The following is a 25,430-nucleotide window of genomic DNA, read 5'->3' on the forward strand; positions in this document are numbered from 1 at the left end:
AACAGAATGGAAAATATATATTATTGAATAAATCTATGAATATATATCTGAATTTTAGCTTTCAATTCTAATTTACAAACGCTACGAATTTTCGTTCCAACCCAATATTTTGTAAATCAAATGAAATACGTCTGAAGTGTTTATGGTACAATTTAGAGACGCATGCGCTCTGAACATTAATTTCGACAAGGATTAGAGTTTCATTTCTACAAAGATCTTCGATGTTCGACGATCTAACCTGCAGTTTGTTTTTGTGACGTCACATTCAGTTAAGCTTCATTATCAATTGGAAGTGTACGGGTAGTAATGATTGGTTTATGGGAACCGCTGGCTTCTGGCGAAGCGTCTAATTAGATAATAGTTTATTCAAAGGATGGAGAATATCTTCTATTTGATATTACGTTGAGAGAAGCGTAAAACTTCTAATAAATGAACGTCCAATAAAGTGCACGGGGAGCGGATCGATCGTTCGTCATGAATGAGGATTGACGAACGATGCCTTAGGTGCTCCTCGTAATGTTCACAATTTAAATATCCTCTTAAAACTGTTAGAATGGCTGTCATTAGTTTAATAATCATCTTGGCTGCGTCCTTTTTCAAACTGGTACTTTTTTCGAATGGTAGGTCGTATTTATTTTGCTTTAAACCAGTAAATAAAGGTTATGATACGATTTCACGTACGAAATTCTTACACACAATGTTGAAGTCTGTTTACTATGTTACAATAATCATGTAAAATTGTGATAAAAGTTAATATATTTGCTGTGCTGCTTATTGCCGTGAATTCTACTCACACAAGAGTGTGCTTTAATGTTTACACACTAATTAGCGAAACTATTACTGTAACGTAATAATTATTATATTTATTGTTCTAGGATCACCAACGCTTCTATTTGTCACGCAAAAGGATATTAGAATGGCTAATGCCTCTCGTACTAACAAAATAACTACTATCATTAAAGATGTCTCTGAAGGGGCAGCTTTAGATTTTTATTACGAGCAAGAATTAGTTTGTTGGTCGGATAGTGGTCTAGAAATAATTCAATGTGTTCAAACGAATGGTACTCACACTGGTGAGAGAATGGTTGTAGTGAATTCTAGTTTAATTTCTCCTGACGGTTTAGCCTGTGATTGGTATACAGGAAAGTTATATTGGACGGATGGAGAAAAGAATAGAATAGAAGTAACCAGCATCGATGGACGTCATAGAAAAGTTCTTTTTTGGACAGACATTTATCAGCCCAGAGCTATTGCTCTTGTACCAATGAAAAGTATACTTTTTTGGACAGATTGGGGTGATGTACCTAAAATAGAAAGAGCTGCAATGAATGGAGATCCATCGACGAGAGAAGTGATCATTTCTGATGATATATTTTGGCCAAATGGTCTAACAGTGGATTATGAAAACGAATTAGTTTACTGGGTAGATGGAAAACTCAAATTTATCGCAGTAATGGACTATTACGGCAAAAATAGGCGAAAAGTCATAGAACACGAATTAGATTATCCTTTTGCTGTAACATTTTTCGATCACAGACTGTATTGGACTGATTGGAAAACATGGTGTATACACTCGTACGATGTACAGCAAAATCAAGTGCATCCTAGAGAATTATTGCACGGAGAATATATTCCTGGTGACATAGAAGTGTGGGACGTTAGAAGACAGCCACGTGGTAGTCATCCATGCGAGAAGAATAATGGAAATTGTTCACATTTATGTCTCCTTAGTTCGTCGGAACCTGGTTACACTTGTGCGTGTCCTACAGGTGTTAAGTTAATAGATAATTTGACTTGTGCCGAGAGACCGGAAGAACTATTGTTAATAGTTCAAAGAAATGAGATTTGTCGCATATCTTTGGATTCCCCTGATTACACGAACTTTGTTTTACCATTAACAGGTACGAGTATCCTGGATTTGTCCTTTCTCTCGTAGATTATAAAATGTGTTCTGCATTTTTACTTTTATCTGTTATCTGTGAATCACCTTTTTGCAATTTGGTTTCAAAAACTGTAACTTCAAGAGAAATAAATGTGCTAATAACTTTGTCTTTTTTAAACAAAATTAGGAATCAAACATGCGATCGCAATTGACTTTGACCCTGTGCAAGAAATGCTTTATTGGACTGATGAAGAAGCCTGCGCAATTCGCAGAGCCTCGCTTGACGGCTCTAACCAAGAAAACATTATAGTAACAGAGGTGGAAAATCCTGATGGAATAGCTGTTGACTGGTTGGCTCAGAATCTTTACTGGACTGACACGGGAACAGACAGAATCGAAGTAGCTCGATTAAATGGTACAAGTAGGAAAGTATTAATAAATGAAGACTTAATAGAACCTAGAGCAATCGCTCTAGCTCCAGAACTTGGTTGGATGTTCTGGACTGACTGGAACGAGAAACGTCCAAAACTAGAAAGAAGTAACCTCGATGGTACAGAACGTGTTCTTTTAGTAACTAAAGATATTGTTTGGCCAAATGGAATTGCTTTAGATCTTGCTAGATGGAAAATCTACTGGTGCGATGCAAAGACTGATAAGATTGAAGTTTGTAATATGGATGGCACAGACAGAAGAGAAGTGATTACTGACAATTTGCCACATCTTTTTGGATTAAGCTTATTAGGAGATTATTTGTATTGGACCGATTGGCAAAGAAGAAGTGTAGATAGAGCACATAAACTTACTGGCGGTGAAAGAGAGGTTATTGTTGATCAAGTTCCAAATGTTATGGGTTTAAAAGCAGTGCATTTAGGAAAGGTTAACGGTTCAAACCCTTGCGCAAAAAATAATGGAGGATGTAGTCACTTGTGTTTAAACAGACCTGAAAATAAATATGTCTGTGCTTGTCAGATCGGGTACGAACTAACAAAAGATAAGAGGACTTGCGTTGTGCCAGATGCATTTATGCTATTTGCAAAAAAAGAAAACATTGGAAGAATTAGTATCGAAAACGCGAATAATGATAATATTATCCCATTGACTGGTGTTAAAGATGCAAGGTACGTTTTGTAATTATTGGACTGCGGATCTCTTTATGCAAAATAAAAATTGTCTGCATCGATTGCAAGAAATAGAAAGTAAATTGAAAGTTATTTCTTCCCTTAATGAGAATTGGCATTTACAATTTTTTTAATTTTCCAACAATTTTGAATTTCATTTACTCTATTTTGCTATAAATGCATAAAGATCCGCAGTCTAGTAATTATAAATGCAATATTTAACACATAAACATATTATCAAATATTTTCTTGATTAATATTCAAATTTTGTCTTGATATCAGAGGTGTGCGAGAACCTGAATATGCTTGGGAATTTCGAATTTTTGAGAATCCAACTCGTTTCAGCTCTATTCGCACAGCTCTACTTAATACAGATTTATTAATTAAAATATGTTTTCATTGTATTAGCGCCTTAGACTTTAGTATAGCAGATAATCGCATTTACTGGACGGATGTTAAATTGAAAACAATTACAAGAGCTTTTATAAATGGTTCTGACATGGAAAGAGTAGTTGATCTTGGTTTAGAAACACCTGAGGGTCTAGCAATAGATTGGATTGCTCATAATTTGTACTGGAGTGATACGGGAACTCGAAGAATAGAAATGGTTAGATTAGAAGGCTGCAGTAGAAAAGTGCTTATTTGGAATGATATTACTGAACCTAGATGTGTGGTTCTTGATCCTACTCGAGGGTAATTACACTGGATTCATTTAAATTCGAAAATATTATGTGGAGAACCTAATATAATTTCATTGTTTGCAGCTATATGTATTGGACAGAATGGGGAAATTCCGGAAGTATAGAAAGAACATTTCTAGATGGTACAAATCGCGAAACAATACTTTTTAATATTGGAAGAGCAAATGGATTAACAATTGATCATTCAGCGCAAAAATTATATTGGGCAGATTTACATACTCCAGCCATTGATTGCTTTGATTTACGCACAAGGAAGAAAGAGGCGATTATAACGCAGAATATTGGATACCCATTTAGCATTACTCAGTACCAAGATTACATTTACTGGACAGATTGGAATACAGGTAAGGAACAATTGAGTTCAATTAATTAACAATTGGGCACATTATCATTTCATATAAATGATACAAATGCTTGTGTATTATTAATAGGTGATATAGAAAAAGCTAATAAAACTACCGGAGCAAGTAGAGTAAAAATTCATAACAAATTAGAATCTGTGACAGACTTATTAGTTTTCCATGCTTCCAAACAAGCGGGATGGAATCCTTGTGCATTGAAAAATGGAAATTGCAGTCATCTCTGTATCGCTTTACCCGGAGAAAACGAAAGTGTGTCTACTTCTTTCAAGTGTGAATGCCCAACACATTATACCTTGGGAGAGGACAATAGATCTTGCATTGGTATGTATACTTAACTTCATTATGATTGTAATGGCTATTTCTGAAACGTTTCATTGAATTTTCCTTTCGTTTTTAGACTAAATATATGTATATTCATTATAAATATGACATTTCATTTACAGCACCAAACACATTCATGATGTACAGTTTACGAAACGCAATTTATCGTTTTCTTCCCGATACTAATGACTGTCCAGATATAGTTCTACGAATTCAGGGACTAAAAAATGTACGATCTATAGAATTCGATCCAATAACCCAGTATATTTATTGGATAGATGGCCGGACTTCATCTATAAGAAAGACTCTGGAAAATAAAACGCATTCTACGATAGTTGTGTCCGGAAGTTCTGGACATCCCGTTGATCTAGCACTGGATTCTCTAGGAAGACTGCTGTTCTGGTCTTGTGCTATAAATGATGCGATCAATGTAACAAAACTTGATAACGGTTCTGCTTTGGGCATTGTCGTTAAAGGTGACGGAGAGAAACCAAGAAACATTGCTATACACTCTGAAAAGAGATTACTTTTCTGGACGGATGTCGGAAGAAAGATGAGAGTGATGCGCAGTAAAATGGATGGAAAGGAGAGGGTCGTGATTGCAACCGATCTGGAGCAGCCAACTAGTATTGCAGTCGATGCAGTTTCCAATACCATATATTGGGCACACGGAAATAGAATCGAATGTGCAGATTTCGATGGGAATAATAGAAAAATTCTGGTATCTCCTGTTAAACAAGGCTCAATCATATATTTGGCTGTCTTTTTCGATTTTGTTTATTGGTTTGATAAAGACACGATGAGCCTAGAACGTGTTAACAAATCCGGAAGCGGAAGAAAAATGGTTATGAACAAAGCACTCACAGATTTAATTACAGTAAATGCTCCACAAAATGATGTAATGAAAACACATATTTGTAGTCCTTTTCGAGATTATGGAGGATGTTCCCATTTTTGTATTGGAACGACTACTTCCATGTAAGAATTTTCTTCAAGTTATTAACATGTATTCTTTGTCGTTTTATCTATATTCGGAACGAACTTAGACAATGTTACTTCCAGGTGTTCTTGTCCAAAGTCTCTGGTTCTTTCTGAAGATGAGAAAACTTGCAGAGCTGCACCGGCCTGTGGATCAGACTATTTTACTTGCGCAGCGCCTAGTTCTGCAATGCCGAAAAATTGTATACCCGCAATATGGAAATGTGACGGTCAAACAGATTGTCCTGATGGAAGCGATGAACTAGGATGCCCAGCTTGTAGTCGCGAACAGTTCAAATGCCAAAGTGGTCATTGCATTGGTAAGAATTAGAAATTAAAAATGAGAATATTTACGACTTACGATGAAAAATATTTGTATATTTATTAGATATGGCATGGGTATGCGATGGCACCGCTCAATGCCATGATGGTCTGGATGAAGCTCACTGTTGTCCTGATCAATTTCAATGCATCGGGAACGGTGTTTGTATTTCCACAACAAATCTTTGTGATGGCTGGGAGGATTGTGCCGATGGTAGCGACGAATTTCCATCCTTGTGCACACCTGCAAATAATCCTCGACAAGAAAGCAATTCATTAGAATCTGGAAAAATGACCTACGTCATTATTGTACTTATTGCATTGTCTGTGACAATAACTGCAGTTGCTTTTGGATTTTACTATTGCAGAAGAAGGTTTATAAACAACGAGGAGTTACCTGATATTTTACACGACTCCGCTGGAGATCCTTTGTCGCCGAAACCAGCAAGGTTGGCAAAACCAATGTTTACACAGAAAAATTGTAGGAAAGATCTAAAAATTGGAATGGATACTGTAGGGATGTCGATGCTAAACGGCAGTAGTATTGGATCTAGTTATGATCGAAGTCATATTACTGGTAAGCCAGTTTTTTATTTTTATCTCTCGCATTTATTTATAATTATCCAGTCCATATTTAATTATTCTGATTTAATGACTGTAAGTAATACAAAATCATATATAATTGTTAAGGTGCATCGAGTTCAACGCGGGGGAGTTCAGCAGGAGGATATCCTCAAGAAACGTTAAATCCTCCGCCAAGTCCAGCAACAACTGCAAATTCTACCAGATGCTCAAGCAGTAATGCGTCTAGATATAAACCTTATAGACATTATAGAAGTATTAATCAGCCTCCACCTCCGACTCCTTGTAGTACAGATGTGTGCGACGAGTCGGACAGTAATTACCCAGCAAGGTATAGATATGAAAGTGAACCCTTTCCTCCACCTCCTACTCCGAGGTCTGTTTATCAAAGCGATGCAGGAATTAGTTGTCCTCCGTCCCCTAGCTCAAGATCATCGACATACTTCAGTCCACTTCCGCCGCCACCCTCTCCTGTTCCTTGAATATACCACACTTTTTAAATATCTTATCCTTCATAAAATTTGTATTTTTTTACAAAATTTTCAAAGATTCTACGAAAACTCAAGATTTTATTACAATGTTTTTAATTTATTTGTAAAGACAATGAACGTATGTTCCTTTTTAATGATCGACATCGACAAACGTAAAATTTTTTATTTCATCATTCTTGAGAATGACTATTCAGGGCAAATTTTGCTCACTTTTTATAGAGCACCCGAAGTGGACGCAGTTATGTTATTCTCAATTTCGATGGAGCTAGGACAGTGTTCTAGATACCTGTTTGAAAGGGTTACACCACTTTGATTTGAAGAATCGAAATTATTTTTGGGCATTTTTAGGGGAGAGGCGGAAGCCGTGACAATTCATAGAAGTTCTTTTAACATCTTGGAGACGGCTTTGACGATTTTTATTATCATTTTTAATGATTGACGCTAATTTCAAACGGAATGTTTCATCCCCGCGTCTTCTTAGAAAACCTATTTTTGAAAAATGTTACTTAGTACACAGGGAGTTTTGTAAATTCTGATTTTTGTGGAAATGAACATTTGAAGAAAAAGTATCGTTTATAGTTGAATAATTGCATAAGAATAATTGCTTTTTGCTTATTATAATAGCAAAAGCAAAACTCAATAGTGTGATTTGTTAAAATAATCTAGATTGGCGCCTTGAATCTATAAAATTCATGAATCCAGTGAGATTTGTTTTTGCTGCTATAAACTATGATTTAAGTTTTTAGAAACGTTCGATTTTTTAAATTTTCGAAGTGGGGTAAACCTTAAAAATGTAACGGACAAGAAAATTTTATAACATGTTTAGTGTCAAATATTTTTATTCAACACAGCGGCGGACCGTTAATTTTGGAGCCCCGGGTTAACACTTTTTGGGGCCCTACCCCCAATTAACCCAAATTAATTAAAGTACCAAAAATATTTTTGTAATTTATTTTTTCTTAAGTTTTTATTTTTAATCTTTTGACTATGAAAGGGGCCCTTTGACTGAAAGGGACCCTGCGTTGTAGCTCATAAAGCCGATGCCCAGATCCGCCGCTCAACTAACACTTCCATATTAATTACGCCAGAGGCAGCTCTAAAAGAAGCAGCAAAATGAAAAATTTGTTAACAGTACATTTTTTTAGTACGATCAAGTCTGATTTTGACATCACATTTATTCCTGTAAAGAGATTAATACCATTGTGCCTACTAACTTTATAATGTAAGTGATTTAATCATAAAGCGTTGTAAATATTGTAAGAATGTATAAAGACTGTAAATGGTTCTTAGTCACTACTATGCAAATTGTTTAAACAGATGGATTCCTTTTTTATAAGTACTATTTTTAGATTATTAAACATTTATACTCTTACTCATGCACATACAGTATATTGAACAAAAAATTATAACTTTTTAAGTTTCATGCCTACAACAAAAACATATCAAAATCTGTATTACAAATTAAAATAATACGTATAATAATCATTAGGAAATATCTTTTCAAATAGTTAGTAGAATTTAAAATTATTTCTAACAAAAACGAAATCAAAATAACAGTAACAAAAATATAAGGGTAAAAATAAATAACCTAAGAATATTTAAAATATATATTCGTAGAAAGTATTGCATTTTATGAAAAGTTTGCAATAAAAATAGAAGAAACTCGCATTAATTTGCATTTTTTATGTAAATGTCAATGAGAACGTCAGAAATTCACAAGTTGTACTTTTTTAATGATAAGTAAGTGGAAAAGACACTGTTTTCACAATTTATAATCAAGTTGTGCCATAAAACATACAAAATTGTTGGAAAACGTAATGCAAAATTCAAAATCTTGTGTACAAAATACACAACATATCATGTTTGTGAAAATGGTTTTTACCTCGCACTGCCATTACACGAGCCTTGAAGAGTAACTCTTCTATTAAATTATTATTCTCTTTTAGCATTAAAGACTGAAATAATTGTTCTATATTTTTTTTACATTTACAATGAGAAATGCATTGTCCTATGTATGTAGCATAATTGTATAAAAAAAAATAAAACTTTTGTTACATATTTTATATACCACCTGTTATTTTATTTAACGCTTGCTGAGAAAATATGTATATGTTTTAAATGTCTTAAAATAATAATGTTACTGCCCCTTCGTAAATGCCACTTAACTTTCAATTGACGTTTGTCTATTCCTTTGTGATTGTCGTTTATTACTTTTTTTAAGTACAAAAGCATAAAATGTAATTTAATATATCTATTTATTAAAATTTATTTACTATTTACACACGCGCAATATCTGTGTACAATTGAAGAACGTAGAAATAGAGTAATAAAAACATCGAATAAAATACTATATATACTAATACACTATACAGACGCACTATTTACATTGGTCCTTTTTTATTTCTATCTATTTTACAGATTTTACAGGCCGACGCGCGCCACAATTACTTACGATTCTTAACTTTTTTCTTCCTTCTTTTTGTACAAATATACATATGCTTAGATTTCTTTGTTAACAGAATAAATAATTGTTCCTTACGCAGGTACGGTTCCTTCTCGACGGCAGACATTGTTAATTTATAAATTAGCTGTATTTTCAAAGTGTATTTATGCTACACGCATATTATCAAGATGATTTTAGTTATTAAAATCAATCAAATAAAAGCATAGTTACTACAGATAATTTTGACAATATGTGCGAAGGACGAAATGTTAAATATTTTATATTTCTTCACAAAATAGATTGACATACTGATTAATTCAAAATAAATTCTGTTTATATTATTATTCTGTGTAGTCTTGGTATTTCACATACAATATATCGCTGTTTGTGATGTATAAGATGTTTTCGAATACAGTACAAATTTTACGCTTCTATTACATCTATCAAAATATTGCGATAGGCGAATTGTTCACAAGTTACAAAATCAAGACAGCTTGGCGTACTGTTTAACTTGTCTATTGTGAAATACAACTTAATATATATTTAATTTAGATCTTTGAATATGGACTAAGATTTCAAATTACTTCTACATTTTTACATTATAGTCTTAAATTCATTCATTGTGTTATTCATTGGTCAGAGTATAACATAATTTCGAAAGTATGTAATCATATTTTCAAATACTTAGTAATCTTCTAAAAAGTATAGTTAAATCGAAGACATGTCCGTTTGCTTCTTATATTTGTTTATACATATTTGCGAAGACTAAACTAATAGTTAAGAAATTACACATTTATTTTCTGAACTTTTAGTTCCACTATGATTCTAAAGTTAAAAAATACTATTTATAATTCATAAAAATGTAATATGACTTATTATAGATCTTTTATCTTAATGTGTGAATTAGTCGACATGAATAACAGAGCATCTTAAAATAATTCTTTCCACGTGTAAAGATCCTTTACTCCATTTTATAGCATTAAAAGGGCCTAATGTATATATTTGATATATGTTCAAAATAAACTTAGAATACTGCAATTATTTAAATAATTATTTCATTAACTTTCACAAAAGAAGTCAATGCGAGATAAATTTTACAGTACCAAAGAAAAAGTAGTTATTCTATAAAAAAAGTCTTGCTCCCAAAAAGTCAATGACAAACGATATCATGACTAATCATTATAAATTTTTCGAACAAGATGAGGAAACTTGAAATTTTGGCGCGCGTATTTACCTTGATTTAAATCTTCGTTAAAAAATGTTTCCCTTTCCCGAAAGGAAAGCTTCTCAGAATAAGGCACAACTCTTAATCTGATCAATTAGATCAGTCGATCATATGTGTAAAAATAATCATTAATTTCAGCAATAGTCGCCTGATATATGTTTATATGTATATCATTTTGAAGAGCTCGAGATATTTCTATCAAAATATTTATTATAATTCCTACCTATCTCTATATTTTTGTGTAGTAATGTGATGTATCAAAATCGCATATAATACTAAATCTTCTCATCCCTGTTCATTTCATAGATAGACAAGTTAGGCATTCAGGACTATTATAATCCTGTATAATTAACAATGGGATTGGTCTTTCGCATACAATCAAATTCAAATCTCTTATGTGTGCCTTAATTGTACAAACACTCAATGTACCCTCCTAACATGGCAATATTTACTACCCATTCGATTCGCTTTAGCAGAATCTGAATTCTTAAGCGTCTCACTTTGCTATTGTCTTTTAAAACCATTTTCATTCTTGTCGCACATAAATACTTCGTTATGAAAATATTTCACTAAACCAGTCAGTGAATGGTCAACGGCATCCACACCCAAGAACAGCCATGTCCTGATAATTTTTCAGAACTACTTTATTCTCCTCATCAAGATAAAGCATGGATATTGAACTGAGTGCAGTTGGTACACAGCAAGCTTTCGGCACCATGCTTGGTTTCGTTGAATAAACCAAATTCTGAACAATCGCATGATTGGTAGAATTTAAATGATCTGCCAGAGGGAATGGACAATCGCCGTGACAGTAAAAAGCATCATAACCTGGAGGAGCAACAATCCAATCATTCCAACCTACATCTGCAAAATCAACATAAAGCGGGTGTCGCCTGCAGTTTTCACGACCATCTTTTCGTCGATTTTTTCGGAGTGCAGCTCTTCTGGCACGGCGATCCATTATTTGGCTTGCGGAGGACATTTTGTACCTATTACATAATTAATTAAATTAATTTTGTATTGATCGAATACAAGAATACAAAATTGAATTATGTTATCACAAGAAAAAGGCTGTTTCGTACCTGCCATCATCTGTATAAGTAAATAACATTGGTCGACTAATGACCCATGTTTCATTTCTCTCGTTTATACTTCTTTTTAAACGTACATGCTCCTGTTTACTTCCACGTACATGCACCAGGAGCCCATGATTATTTGTAGGATCCTCTATCCACCTCTCGACAGCAGGGTGAACGTCTAAACTAATTGTGCCATTCTTCTTAGTACTAACCAGCTTACTGTCGATTAAACGCAATAGTGGAGCACTATGTCCTTTTGTACCAGGACGTAAAATATCATAGACAAGTATTCTACCCAGCATCTGCGTAGAATCTTTTTCATCTGATATGGATTTGCGAGAGACGTTTAATTCAGCAGCTTGTAATGTCTCTCCTGGCGGTATACTACTTAAGTCGAAGGAAAGACGAAAGCGATTCGGTGACTGAAATTTATGGTCTAAGTCACTCTCTGTAATCAAAAAGACAATTTTTGTCAATCATTGCAGTTATTACTACTTAGAAGTATGCTTTACATTGTAACGGTTTTTTGATAATTAGACTAGAAACTACGCTTACCAATATGAGGGAAGGAGCGAACTGTATTAGCAGACCTAGCATGAATACCTGGTCTAGCAATATCAGCCATACCAATGGTATTTTGTTTTACAAAAAGATTTTTTAAAGAGTCTGGAACATAAGCTGGACCTTGTGGTTTCGGCCTTTTTGCAAAACCAAGAAGTGATAATAGGCTAGCCTCTATTCCAGCGATTGCTTGTTCATGTTCTCCAATAGAAAAGTGTTTGGCAGTGTCGGAATGCAAGTGCATATGGACATTTGCTTTGGTAGCTGCCAGCAGCAAGTTTGCTGCGACGAAAACCAATCTCAGTGGCAGCAACATGCGCATTGTGATGTCGTTGCTCACGGATGTTGCCTCCCTAATAATAAAACATCATTTAGTCTACAAGTGGTTTACATAAATTTATGTAAAAGCATAAAATAATACACTGTATTTGTTCGTTAATAGTATTTTTTAAATCTAATTTATTTGTTTGTTCAAACATTGGAGAATACAATTCAAATTTCGCGCACCCTCTTTACGCGATCGATATAAATAAAATAAATCAAAATTTATGTTAAAGCAATTTTATACGATTCGCAAACTTAAAAGTTTTATTATTTTAATGTAAAGATGATTGATATTATATCGCATATAACATTAAACATTAGCGAAATGGTTCAACGTGTTTATTTAGATTATTTTCAAAATTTTCGCGAACGCTAATACCGAAATGGAAAAAAGTTCAGATTAAACGAAAACGATGCGAAAGGAAATCTGCAATTGAATTAAAATATTGTACCAAAATCGGCGTAATATTGATTGATATTATCTTTATCATTTTAAATATTCGACCAGTTATTTTGTATAACCTATTGTTAGTGAGTATTTAAATGACTATATCTACCCTCTATGCCGTGACACGTTTCGTTATTCACGTTGTTTAGAAATTGAAAATATTTGTAAGTTATTTGATCGTATTATTATTTATTCTTCTGATTTTGAACTTCAAATAAGAATAAACTACAGAAAATGGAGTTAAAATAACACAAAAGAGCACTTTATTTCTGAGGTACTACGGAGACACGAGACCACCCAAAATATTCGAGCATACCTAACACCACTCCAACTCAAAGCTATTAGGTTTGTATTGAGGAAACCTTTCTGCTTCCAGGAATCGAATTCTACCTGCTCCCTACATAGACAATAATTCAACCGCCTATTCACATATTTCTTTTCGACCCTTTAAGTTTTTTTACTTAAAGCGCAGGTTACAAAATACCGGAGGAGCTTTCTACAAACAAAATATTTTAAATTGAAAACGAGAACGTTATTATTATAACAATGTGTATGTTCGAGTATTTAAAGTAGAAAAAAATAAACAATTCCATAGAGTTTTTAAAATTCAATCTAAATCCTGAGTGTTCTGTTTTACAAATAGTGTTTTTTAATATCCGTTTTTCGAAAGAAGATAGCTCACGTCATAATAACTGTCCACCCCACTCCTATTACTTCAATATGCTACATGGAAGTGGAGTGGACAGCTATTATGACTCGAGTTATATTCTTTCGAAAAACAGTGATGTCCTATATTGTTGAAAGAATTTTTGTTACAATGTAAAATGAAATTACATTGAAACACGACGAGAATGTAACTCTGTGCACATTCATTTTCTTAAATGTTTATGCACTTTGCTAATTGAGAAGATATGGAACCCAAAAAGGTTGGATAAACAATACAATTTTTTTATCTTTATTACAAATGAAGTTCATGAAAAAATGTTATTATTCGAAAACATGCTTGTCTCTATATTAGATCGAATACACGAGGTTTTGTTTACATTACCTTTAATGAATGACATACATTTTTCATTCTAATTTTCCGAAATTTTGCGAAATTCTTAACTGTAAAATATTAGAATCGTGAATCAAACAGATACTGGAAAAGTATAACGATTGAAAAATTTAATTCGTAATTAAACGAAGTTTCAAGCATTGTTAAATACAATTTAAGTTTTTTGTAAAACAAGGAATAAGTTGATAAAGTAATCAAGTCTGCAGACTTAACGAGATGATGTGCATGGCAGTGAATAATTTCATTGATAAGAATAAATTGAACGTAGGTAGTTCCTACTCGGTTATAGTAACCGTAAAATTACGTTTTATGTATGTTGAACAACAGCGATTGAATATTTCCGTTATCAAACGGAATGTTAAGATGTTACATATTATAATTATGTTACACAACAATCAGACTTGTAAATGTAATTTACATAATCCAAGCAGTTTGAAAAAAAATTAATTTTTTGTAAATGAAAGTTCAAATTTAAGTTCTCATAACGAGTTGAAAAATAAGTTTTTAACATTAAAATCGCTAGAGGTAATTAGAATGCGTTCTAATTTTTTAATAGATTACGTGGGGGTTTTCTTATTTTATTAATTATCTTCGTAATATAATATATATGCAAATAAATCATTTAAAAAAATGTTTTTTCAAACTTCATAATAAATAACAATCTGATCAATGTTCATTTAAATGCAGTGGATTGCCTGCCAGCGAACATGTTTACGTTTTCGAAAGGAAAATTATTTTCGAGTATATCAATAAAAGAACAATTACAGCACATTTTTTTTATTTCATTGGGAGAATTTTCACGATAATATATATGTTACACATAACAGATTAACTAAAATGCGAATAATATAAACACGATGAATGAACATCAAAATAAGCGCATTATCAGCAATAAATAAAAAGTACGTTATTTATTATTGCCCGTTCATTTTTAATGTTTTTTAATCCAATATACGTGATTACGATTTGAAATACGGAGTGAAAAGTTTAGAATGAGCAGGTGACCAAATGTAAACAATGTTGAAATTGACAGATAATATTTATGGAAGGTATTACATGATATATTTTACATTGATAAATGGCTAAGGGCATGGTGAATGTGGTTCTCAATGTTCCCATGCATTTGCAATTACAAATAAGATCTAATACATTTGAAATAATTACTGGAAAACTAGAATAATTATAATCCAACGTTCCAAGCTAAAGTTTGATATGTTCTTGACGTTGAATCGTTTCGCTTAAGCGCAAATTCTGTAAATAATATTAGAACAGAAAAATTCTTTGAAATGCTGTTATCTAAAAATGTTTATATTTCTATTCACGGTTCTGTTACTGTTTCATTTGCGCTGTGGTGTGGAACAGTTATCGTTTGTTCGACTGTTTGTCCACATATCGAGGAACGGACAAGAGCAGTGAGTGTAAGTGGCAATATCCCGTTTAACTGAAATATCGCACAGTTGAAATCGCGAAAGGAATGCGGCACGGATAGAGTAAGGATACAAGGTGTTGAGTGTACATAAGCAGGCACGTCATCGTCTAAAATAATCGGGCCAGCCACAATCGGGTAAATCTACTCCATTGAGCCAATGGAAACCGCGCATTTTCCCGTTGCACGGAATCGGCCGCGGTGTGATTATTCGAGATGAAAGTCAAAACTCACCCGAGCTAATCGTAAGTCCGTCGTTTATGGAGCCACGACATTTCAACGAGTCCATGTAACCTCGCTCAGGGATTATTGTCTCAAAAAAAACCTCGCCCCCGGAGAGTCTTTTAGTATCGATACATCGATGTGGAACTTCTTCGCACACTGCTCTGATATTTTTCGCACTCGCGCACCCGACGGGGAAAGAGGAACCGAGACAAACCAGAAAGCAGACAGAGGACCACGAGAGAGGGAGAGAGAGAGGGAGAGAGAAAAAAAAGAAAAACTCCCGTAAAAATTTTTCGTCGAAACTTTCTATATACAGGTGTTTCGCGAGGGAACGTGAACGTGGTCTACGTAAGTGACTAGTTTTCCGAACGCCCGTGATTGTTGTGCAAATAGAGAACGCTTAAGATGGTACGCACTGATCTCTTAACTCGATATACGCGGAAATCTTCGAGAAGTCGAGAGGAAGAGTAGAACTGTAGGATATCGGGAGGGGGAGAAAGAAAAAGAGGGAGTCAGATGGAGATGAAGCAAGAGATTTGTAAAAAGACACTATCTCCTCTAATAGTAGACGATACAAGTTTAGCGCCGCGCGCGAATAGTCTGTAAACTAAAGATCCAGTATTCTAACATGGTCACGTTTCAAATGATTCTTCGTTGTATTCGTTTCATTAGAAACTGTATCGCGCGTTTGTGTAATTTAACGAAACGTATATAAACGTTAGAGACTAATTCTTTTGATGTAACGAACAGGAAAAAATAATAAAGGTTATTCTACCCGCATGCTGGAAATCCAGTTTTAGGTATTTTACTTCAACAAATCTAATGATCGAAGACTTTACTTTAAGTACACAGAATTGTTAAAAGGACAATCAAATTGAATGGAATACATATATATGCGAAAGAAACTTTCACAGACAGTAACGAAGACACTATTTTGTCAAATAGTGATTTTATTTGGCCAGAATATGTCTTATCGATGATGCAGCTCTACATTATATAGCTCTACGTAACATGTAATATTACAACAATACTTCTGAAGTTTTTTAAAACTTTTGTAAATAGATTACATTTTAACATAAATTTCGAAATGCCGCCATTGGTGATTTAGTACAAGTACATGTCGGTAGAGAGCAGTGATGAGATATTGCGTGTTTCCACACGCATGCGCGTCCAGAAGCAGTAACGTATCTACAATATATTTGAATATATTGTAAAGAATGTAGTGGGGAAAACAGGGGAACTATTATTGGCGGGAAAGTGCCAGAAGAGTCTAGAATAGATTAGAGAATAGAGTCAAGAATTTTAAATAAGTTATTATTAATATTTAATTGGCATACGCATACTATATATACATTAATTTTTCAAAATCAAACCATAACAAATTTTGCGAAATTATGGGGGGTGACCAAGCTACCCCATTTTAGCCAAACTTTTTACTTTACTGGCGCTAAAATCGTCACGCTTGCGCGTAGAAACCACAGAATATTTCATCACTGGTAGAGAGCATTCGAGACGAAGTATACCAACGTATACTTATGTAAAAATTACTGTGCTCTGATTGGCTGATGTTTCGCTATTGCGATAGTGCTGCTCCCGTTTCAGTCTAGCTCAGTCTATCTCAGTCTATCTCCCTCTGAAAAGTGGGCGCGCAGTTGGTGCGTTGGTGCATGGTTGGTGCGCAAAATAGAATGATGAGAACAGATGAGAATAAAACTTTCTCAATACAAGAGGCATTACTGTATACAAAGTGTGAAGTTTTTTTCTATTTAAACAAATGCTCAATATCGTGCGACAAAGTTCTACTCCCGTTTTGTACTTTAAATGATCGCGAATACAACAGCAGCATTTGTGTCCAGCGTAATTCATTTGTGCGTGGTCATAATACATTGTTTACGTTAAACTAACCTACCTTGCGTCACACAAAGCAAAGTATGGATATTCCAACTCCCTCAAATATAAATCATGGGTTTTCTCACGGTAATGATGGATTTTTAAATATACCCATTGAATCGACAAGTTTGGATTCGTTGTCTACAAAGCGTAGAAGGTGCCTATAAATTTTTAACAAATTATATGCGATCAGTAATTATGTGCTTTATTTTGAATGTTGTTATTATACAAACAAGTGTATCATTTTCAAATAATAAACCAGCTTGTTATTAAACGTAGCCGGTATTTGGAAGCTTTTAAAAGTATCATGTAATCTTAATTATTAAACAATTGTTTGTAATAAGAAATATGAATAATAATTGTAGTAATTTACTTCTACTTCTCGTGATCATTGTATTGAAAAACAATATCAATTTTTGAAATAGTACTACAAGAAGAACAAACACGTAATATTTCTTTACTTTATTCAAAATTGATAATTCTCAAATGTTGATCAAAAGAACTTTGTTAATCAAGATTTAGTAATTTACATCCAAGAATTGTTCATACCATTGATCTAAAAGCCATTTTAATGATTAATATAAAAACGAACTATATATTGAATATTCTTGTGGCACATTTTTCACTTCTGTATTCAGGGAGACTAACAAAACTGAAGTGAGTCGTATTTCTCCCCTGATTCTGATTAGGAAATCAAATTTCTTTCTAATTATAAGAAGACAAGAGATGCATTTCGATCGATTTATTATTCCAAATCAGTCTAGAAATTAATCAAAAGTATAAGCTACTTTAAACTAGATATTTTTGCAAGCAAAATTATTAGTGCCCTAATATTATCTCTATAATATGTAAGAGTGCTGATAATTACACAAAATTGTTATTGAAATTATAGTTCCTCACGTACAATAAAACGCAGAAAGTTCGATGATGAGCTTGTCGAAACAACATTCAACTTACAACCACCTGCTACGAGTGCAAAGTCTGCCTCCAGATCTAGAACTGTTTCAATCTCTACCACTCCAATGGAATGTCTTCCGCAACAAAATGTACCAAGTCCTATTCCAATTTCTGCAAATGTATCTCATCCAGATAGATGTAATCGGCGAACAAGTAGACCTGGGGGTTCAAATGCTCCTGGCAGGAAAAATAAAAAGAATAAGAACCACTCGCATTCAATTAATGCTACAAAAGATTTGGGGAGATGGAAGCCTACAGATGATTTAGCATTAATCACCGGTGTTCAGCAGACAAATGATTTGAGAATGGTATTTGTTTGTATTTCAGTACCTAGAGGTGCGCAAGAACCCAAATATGCCAGGTTGGGTCAACTGAACGATCTTGTCCATTCTCGCACACCTCTATTCATTACAAATAGTTAGACTAATTGTAGTCCTTGGATATATTCCTATGTGTAAGCAATTATTTTATGAAACAGGTTCATAGAGGTACAAAATTTTCATGTCGGTTTACATTACAAGAAATACAGCAGAGATGGTATGCTCTACTATACGATAGTGCAGTTTCAAGGGTGGCGGTACAAGCTATGCGCAATTTACATCCAGAATTAATTGCTAGTGTACAAGCTAGAACTTTATATAGTAAAGCAGAAGAAGATCTTCTTGGTACTATAAAATCGGTAATGTGTATAAAAAAACCTCACTTAAGTCAGTATCTATTCGTGCATTCTCAAGATGGTATGGTCGCCAGTCATGTTCACTTTTCGAGCATTAAGTTTTCTCATATTTTACGCTATTCATGTTCTTTCAGACTTCTCAACCAACATTGGAAGTCTTTCAAGAACTGGTTGAGGCAAATGCACACACGTTTTATTCAGCAAGAACTGCTAAAGCTTTATTAGCTCATTGGCAGTTGATGAAACAGTATCATCTTCTTCCTGATCAAACTGCACAAAGTTTGCCTCGTGGCGAACATGTTCTTAACTTTTCTGATGCGGAAGAAATGATCAATGACACAGAGTTACTCGAACAGAAGGATGAGTTAGTGGATGCAGAACTGGTTGCAGCTGACAGAAGAAATAAAAGAGAGATAAGAGTATTAGAAAACGAACTAAGTAGGTGGCAAGTTCTGGTTGACAGTGTAACAGGTGTAAATCCACCAGATTTTGATAATCAAACTTTAGCAATCCTTAGAGGAAGACTTGTTCGATATTTAATGAGGTCACGAGAGGTAATTACAAACTAAATAAATACATATTATTGCTAGTAACGAATAATCTTGAATAACTTTTATATCAAGTATAATTTTTTCAATATTCCGTTTATTTCACTAAACATAGATCTACCTCTTACATAGCTTATATATTTATGTTTTAATTTTTTCATTCTTAGATTACTGTAGGTCGTTCAGCGAAAGACCACAACGTAGATGTAGATTTGACATTGGAAGGACCTGCTTGGAAAGTTTCTCGAAGACAAGGAACAATTCGTTTAAGAAATAATGGAGACTTCTTTCTTTCTTCAGAGGGAAAGCGACCAATTTTTGTGGACAGTAGACCTATACTTGCTGGAAATAAAATGAAACTTAATAATAATAGTGTAATAGAGGTATTGACATTTTCCTTTTATATCAGTTAACTTTTAAACATTAATTATTATTGATCGTAAAATAGTGAGTTCTGAACAAGATTTTTATTTTTAAAATATTTTGTTTCTTTCAGATTGCAGGTCTTAGGTTTATATTTTTAATAAATCAAGAACTTATTTCTGTAATACGTCAGGAAGCAGTGAAACTAAATTTGAAGCCGTGAATATTCTGTTTCATTTTTGACCTGTTAACCGAAGAAAATCCATCATTCACCTTCCAGGACCTCTTCATTTTCTTCGTAATTCAATCAATACATACCTCTCACACTTGGCACCTCCATAGTATCCATGATTGGCATAAACTATAAGGTATTTACGTTCATTGCAACAAAACAATCGTTATATCACAATTATTTGTCTTGTATTACATTTTTGTATGTGCTCAGATTTAAATAATCGCCCATTTAACAGGTTAATTAGCACTCATCATTATTATAAGTAAAATATTATCTCATTCGTATTTAATATAATAAACGAAAGCTTTGTATAAAGTAGTCTATAATTATTAAATTAAGAAAAAAATAAATTTGCTCAATTTTGTATATTCTAGCCTTTTATTTTTACAGTAAATTTTTTTTACGTATGCAACTTGATCATCTGCGAAGAAACATGCAGGTTAAGTTAATAACAACAAGTTCATCATATCTATTCAATAGGTGTCCCTTTAATGTCGGAATTATAATTTTAGTAATATCTGCAAATCTCAAATTTGAGACATTGCATTTCAATTTTTATTCCTTTTTAATTATTCTAATTCACGCTCATATAGATTACAAATATTTCTGAACTCCTCGATTAAAATAACTATAATTGTTCATATTATATCCGCAGTGCGGAAGAAATTCTTCCGGAGCACTCTTTTCATAATACTACAACTTTGGAGTGACAGATATTCTTACTCACAAAAATCACTGTGTATTCTTAAAACATAAATGAATAAACCAATGCAGTTTCAGAAACATATTATGTGCAATAACTTCTTTCGACTCATTGAACATCGACGCTTTTGGTCGTTACACGAGAAAGACCTCTTAAAAGTCGAAGGAGGGCATTTTGAAAATTTAAAAAGAATTTTGTCTGGGTCTAAAATAACAAAAAAGAATCACTAAACATCATATTTGTTGATGAAACTTTTTGTGTTAGACACAAATAGTTCATTAATTTGTATCGACAAATGCACCAAATTTAAAAAAAATATCAACATGTTAGAAACGAACATGTCGTCCACATTTCTTATATATAGGTAACATCTTCCTAGTCGTAAAGAGTATCTATATAAATATATGAAAACTTACTAAGAAAAATGATAATAAAAAAAACGAGATTGATTTGGGATAATGTAGACAATTGGGTCTTTATTCAATGATGATAAAAAAAAACATGAAATTACAGAAGTTTTCCAGTTCGTTTCATTTAAATGATTGAATAAATGATCTTGTCGCGTGTTCACCACCAACCACCTCTTCCGGTCCATGCTCTGCCACCCCAACCCCAACCAGGACCACCTCCTCTCCATCCATTCCAGCTATTTCTCCAACCATAACGCCACGGTCTGGACCTTGAAAACAAAGAAATTCCATTTTGTATTAAATTAGACGAAATTATTTTATCGTAGATATATATATTAGGTTGGAAAGAAAGTTCTTGCGGTTTTTATTATGAAATCAAAATAACAAAAACTGTAAGAACTTTCTTTCCGACCTATAATAAGATTGAAAAACATTAAAAAATAAATCTAACAATAATTATAATAATATAATCTAGTTTACATCTACCCAGTCAACCAGGCCTATCCGAGCCATTCCGAGCAGCTTCTGCAGGGGCCGGGCCGGGCAGATTCCCGGTCTTTCTGTCGGCATATACGCGATATCCGTCCAAAATCGAGCATTTTGCTTACTGAGTACACAACTCATTGATCAAAGATAGTAAAGTCAGTAAAAACGAATATCTGTGTATACATATTTTACTATTGCTGGATTTTTATTAATTGAAACATTTAGTAATAGGCATATTTGACGCATTAGTTTTTTCCGAAAATAAAGTTTGACATTTTGTTTTATACTTTATACATTCGTTATTAATACTTTTAATATTTAATATTGCCTACTGGCAATATTTACTATTTTCCACAAATTAAGAAAGACCATCATTAAATTAATAATAAAATATTTTGTATGATTTATTATTTGAATAAAACATACCCCCAACCGGATGCATCAGCTTCTAGATCGTTGGCATTTTGTACGATTAGTGGTTCAGCTTCTTGACGAGCAGGATCTAATTGCTCTTCCAAGGTAGCCACCAAAACCACCATGAAGAGAAGAATAGCCTTAGTGCAAAAAGATACACATTGTTTAAATTTATATATATATATATATATATATGATTTTAAATTAGGAAAAAAATATATAAAATTGACTTGTCATAACGTCACGTGCGACAGCGAATAAATTAAGGAACCACGGTGGTTGAATAACTCACCAAGTGCACCGGTCGCAACATTCTGACTGTGAGAACACCGAGAACTGAGTTGTGATCGGTCAAGACGGGGTTTATATATGCGCCTTGACCACAAAGAGTTCCGAGGAATCACCGGGAACGTGCCCGAGCTTCGAGCATCGTTTTGCTCCTGTTATTTCAGAATAAGAACAACTTTGTTTTTCAACCGGTTATATGGTTTTTCCCAATTTATAAAATGTCTGCGTCTGGAAACAGTAATTCGTTAATATGCACTGTATAATATGTGGGGTATTTTATCTAATTTACATCGAATAATTTTATTTACAAACTACTTTGAAATAAATCTTTCCATTAGTTATTAAAATAATTTTAAAACTTTTAAAATGTACCCCCCCCCCCATATTTTACTTTTTGTGGAAGTAGCGAGTGCATTGGAAAATATATATTTGTGCTAAAACACATTATGCATTTCTTAGAAAAAAATTCAATTAGCAACTATAATAATTAAACATAATTAATATTATTTAATCGTATTTTTTAAAGATTCCGTGGTTTATTTGCCGAGACATTTATAAATAATATACGCGTTAACACACAGCCATTAAGAAATAATATATCGAGTGAGTATAAATAGTATGCAAAGCTAAAATTTTATTAGGAAATAAAAATGGTCAATTTTATGGTCCGATGGACATTTTTTCAATTTGTTTTTAAACAAATTCAGGGTCAATATATTGAGCGAATACGCGCCAGTTTTCAAGGTAGGCTGGTTACATTCCAGCTCACTTCAGCCACAACTTGTTTGTTTTTTTAAGGGTGGAGGTGAATATATAGATATATATATACCTATGCTGTTTTGACAGGATATAAAAATCATCAATGGGTGATTTTGCATAAAATACAATCAATCCCTAACGAACTCATTATTTTTCAATATTTGTTCCCGCATCTCGTCAAACTGGTGAAAAATAAATAAAACAGATATCCTAGAATTGAAGAAACGTAAACAATTAAATATCGGTTAGATATTTTTAAAAACAGGTTTGAACGCATCATTTTTATGATTCTGTGGAAAATTTTCATTTCATTCCAACGCTTCATTAAATTAAGCGACATATATGACACTTCTACTTTTATATAGTATCCGCGAGAACAAAAGCACATTAATTCAGACTTATTACAAAGTAGTTTCCTGAAAGATGAACAAAATTTTAATTCATTATCTCGAATATTTGGCATGCAAACGGATGACCCTGTACATTACGGTGTACAGAAAATGCGCGAATTCAAAAAAAAAATCAGCGGTGAATCTCAAGGAGGGACACTTTTCTTCGTTGAATTTTATTACACAGTATATATATACTTACAGATGACGCATCAATTTTTAAAGCCCCCTAAATATTTTTGCCATATTTGGAAAATATTGTGTTAACAATTTAAAATTATTTATTTAAGAATATTCATAAATATCTTATAAAAAGATTATAAAGAATGGGGAGTATTGCATCGTCTTGTATACAATGGTTTTCCCGTTTTGTTTGGTAAAGACCGATTTTTTTTATAAAATTAAAACATTTAAACATGTTTGAGAGAGAAACAGGGAAGGTGCTCACGCAGTGTGAAACATTTTGTTATTTATTTTAAAAATTAAGGATTCGAATCAAAGTCTAACTATATGTTATTATATACAGGGTGATCCACGCAACTTGCACACACACCTATATAACTTCCAAATTATGCGTTAATTATATTATGCGTTGCACGAAAAAGTTTTGTATACAGAAGTTGCATGGTCTGAAGGGGTACATATTATGTAGTGTATTTATTTTTTTCTACAGGTGAAAGCGTTTCGGAGATTTGAAGGTCGACTTTGTTTTTTTAAATGGAATACTATATATTTTTTATACCAAAATATGGAAAAATGTCGAATTCTGAGTAAAAAAGTGTTGACCTTCATTAGCCCTAAACCTAATAATTAACGAGTAAAATTTTCAGGAAATAAAGTGAAATTACTCGTTAATTATTAGGTTTAGGGCTAATGAAGGTCAATACTTTTTTACTCAGAATTCGACATTCTTCCATATTTTGGTATAAAAAATATAGTATTCCGTTTAAAAAAACAAAGTCGACCTTCAAATCTCCGAAACGCTTCCACCTGTAAAAAAAATAAATACACTATATAATGTACCCCTTCAGACCATACAACTTCTGTATACAAAACTTTTTCGTGCAACGCATACTTTGGAAGTTATATAGGTGTGCAAGTTCCGTGGATCACCCTGTATACATAATGTATAACTGTATATGCCTCACACAATAGAACAGACCCTTTTTATGCGGGGACTCCCAGGCAATCTTCATAGTATATAGGGTGATTTACCTAAAGATACCATATCTAAATATTTCTTACAATTGTCTTACAATATTGTTTACAGTATTTTTCCTTTGATGGTATTCAAATTGCATAGAAAATATTTGCTCTATCGTTACAACTGAAGGAGATATTTAGGTGGATCGCCCTGTATAAGCGTTAAGAAAAAGAACAACACAGATTTTGTTTTCGTTGAAGAAAATAAAATAGTTCCACAAGAGACCGCAGGTCCGCAGGTATCGTCAGTGATCCTCAATGGCAACGCGCTTTATGTTCACCACAGTGCAACGCAGTTGTTGGTGTTCGTGTATAGGTACACAATAGGTACAGGTACATAAGTACATTACGTTGTGTTGTATACATATATTATAGTCTATTTTAGCAATAACTGACTGAATATGTTCTGACAGTAAACTGCAGTAAACATTGCGATAAAACATATAAAGTGTCGCGGACAACTTGAATACATCGGTTGACGGATCACTGGGCGATGTTTTATCTCTTGAAGGAATTATTTAAATTTAGTATTCAGGAAATCCACTCTATCTTATAAATAGTGTAT

At 33.3% G+C, this 25,430-nt stretch overlaps 3 protein-coding genes and 1 long non-coding RNA gene across 4 annotated transcripts; 2 read left to right on the top strand and 2 right to left on the bottom strand.

Moving 5' to 3' along the window:
• Nucleotides 1–243: 243 nt before the first annotated feature.
• Nucleotides 244–9,266, top strand: Arr (low-density lipoprotein receptor-related protein 6). The gene is made up of 10 exons (XM_076437463.1): nt 244–620; nt 876–1,901; nt 2,070–3,000; nt 3,409–3,693; nt 3,765–4,045; nt 4,133–4,384; nt 4,507–5,362; nt 5,447–5,682; nt 5,751–6,260; nt 6,374–9,266. The coding sequence occupies exons 1-10, from the start codon at nt 554–556 to the stop codon at nt 6,745–6,747; spliced, it is 4,818 nt and encodes a 1,605-aa protein (XP_076293578.1). The 5' UTR covers nt 244–553; the 3' UTR covers nt 6,748–9,266.
• LOC143215367 (protein decapentaplegic) lies at nt 8,993–16,098 on the bottom strand. The gene is made up of 4 exons (XM_076437465.1): nt 15,554–16,098; nt 12,059–12,417; nt 11,507–11,951; nt 8,993–11,413 (listed from the first exon to the last, which is right to left on the bottom strand). Exons 2-4 carry the CDS (start codon nt 12,384–12,386, stop codon nt 11,014–11,016), a joined length of 1,173 nt encoding a protein of 390 aa, XP_076293580.1. The 5' UTR covers nt 12,387–12,417; nt 15,554–16,098; the 3' UTR covers nt 8,993–11,013.
• A 1,017-nt stretch (nt 16,099–17,115) lies between these two features.
• Nucleotides 17,116–20,581, top strand: Rcd5 (microspherule protein Rcd5). The gene is made up of 6 exons (XM_076437464.1): nt 17,116–17,591; nt 18,327–18,699; nt 18,870–19,070; nt 19,202–19,621; nt 19,783–19,998; nt 20,112–20,581. The coding sequence occupies exons 1-6, from the start codon at nt 17,476–17,478 to the stop codon at nt 20,199–20,201; spliced, it is 1,416 nt and encodes a 471-aa protein (XP_076293579.1). The 5' UTR covers nt 17,116–17,475; the 3' UTR covers nt 20,202–20,581.
• Nucleotides 20,582–21,365: 784 nt separating this feature from the next.
• Nucleotides 21,366–22,677, bottom strand: LOC143215373 (uncharacterized). The gene is made up of 3 exons (XR_013010365.1): nt 22,519–22,677; nt 22,239–22,366; nt 21,366–21,595 (listed from the first exon to the last, which is right to left on the bottom strand). It is a non-coding gene; the product is annotated as an uncharacterized LOC143215373 (long non-coding RNA).
• Between the last annotated feature and the right edge of the window lie 2,753 nt (nt 22,678–25,430).

Source organism: Lasioglossum baleicum, chromosome 13 (assembly GCF_051020765.1).
Source record: "Lasioglossum baleicum chromosome 13, iyLasBale1, whole genome shotgun sequence".
NCBI lineage: Eukaryota > Metazoa > Arthropoda > Insecta > Hymenoptera > Halictidae > Lasioglossum > Lasioglossum baleicum.

Coding starts and splice junctions, on each gene's coding strand:
- Rcd5 (XM_076437464.1), top strand. CDS start 17,476: ATGGATATTCCAACTCCCTCAAATATAAATCATGGGTTTTCTCACGGT. Junction 19,071..19,201: donor TTCTTGGTACTATAAAATCG/GTAATGTGTATA, acceptor ATGTTCTTTCAG/ACTTCTCAACCAACATTGGA. Junction 19,622..19,782: donor ATTTAATGAGGTCACGAGAG/GTAATTACAAAC, acceptor TTTCATTCTTAG/ATTACTGTAGGTCGTTCAGC.
- LOC143215367 (XM_076437465.1), bottom strand. CDS start 12,386: ATGCGCATGTTGCTGCCACTGAGATTGGTTTTCGTCGCAGCAAACTTG. Junction 11,952..12,058: donor TCGCTCCTTCCCTCATATTG/GTAAGCGTAGTT, acceptor TTTTGATTACAG/AGAGTGACTTAGACCATAAA. Junction 11,414..11,506: donor ACTTATACAGATGATGGCAG/GTACGAAACAGC, acceptor ATTATGTAATAG/GTACAAAATGTCCTCCGCAA.
- Arr (XM_076437463.1), top strand. CDS start 554: ATGGCTGTCATTAGTTTAATAATCATCTTGGCTGCGTCCTTTTTCAAA. Junction 1,902..2,069: donor CTTTGTTTTACCATTAACAG/GTACGAGTATCC, acceptor AAACAAAATTAG/GAATCAAACATGCGATCGCA. Junction 4,385..4,506: donor GGACAATAGATCTTGCATTG/GTATGTATACTT, acceptor TTTCATTTACAG/CACCAAACACATTCATGATG.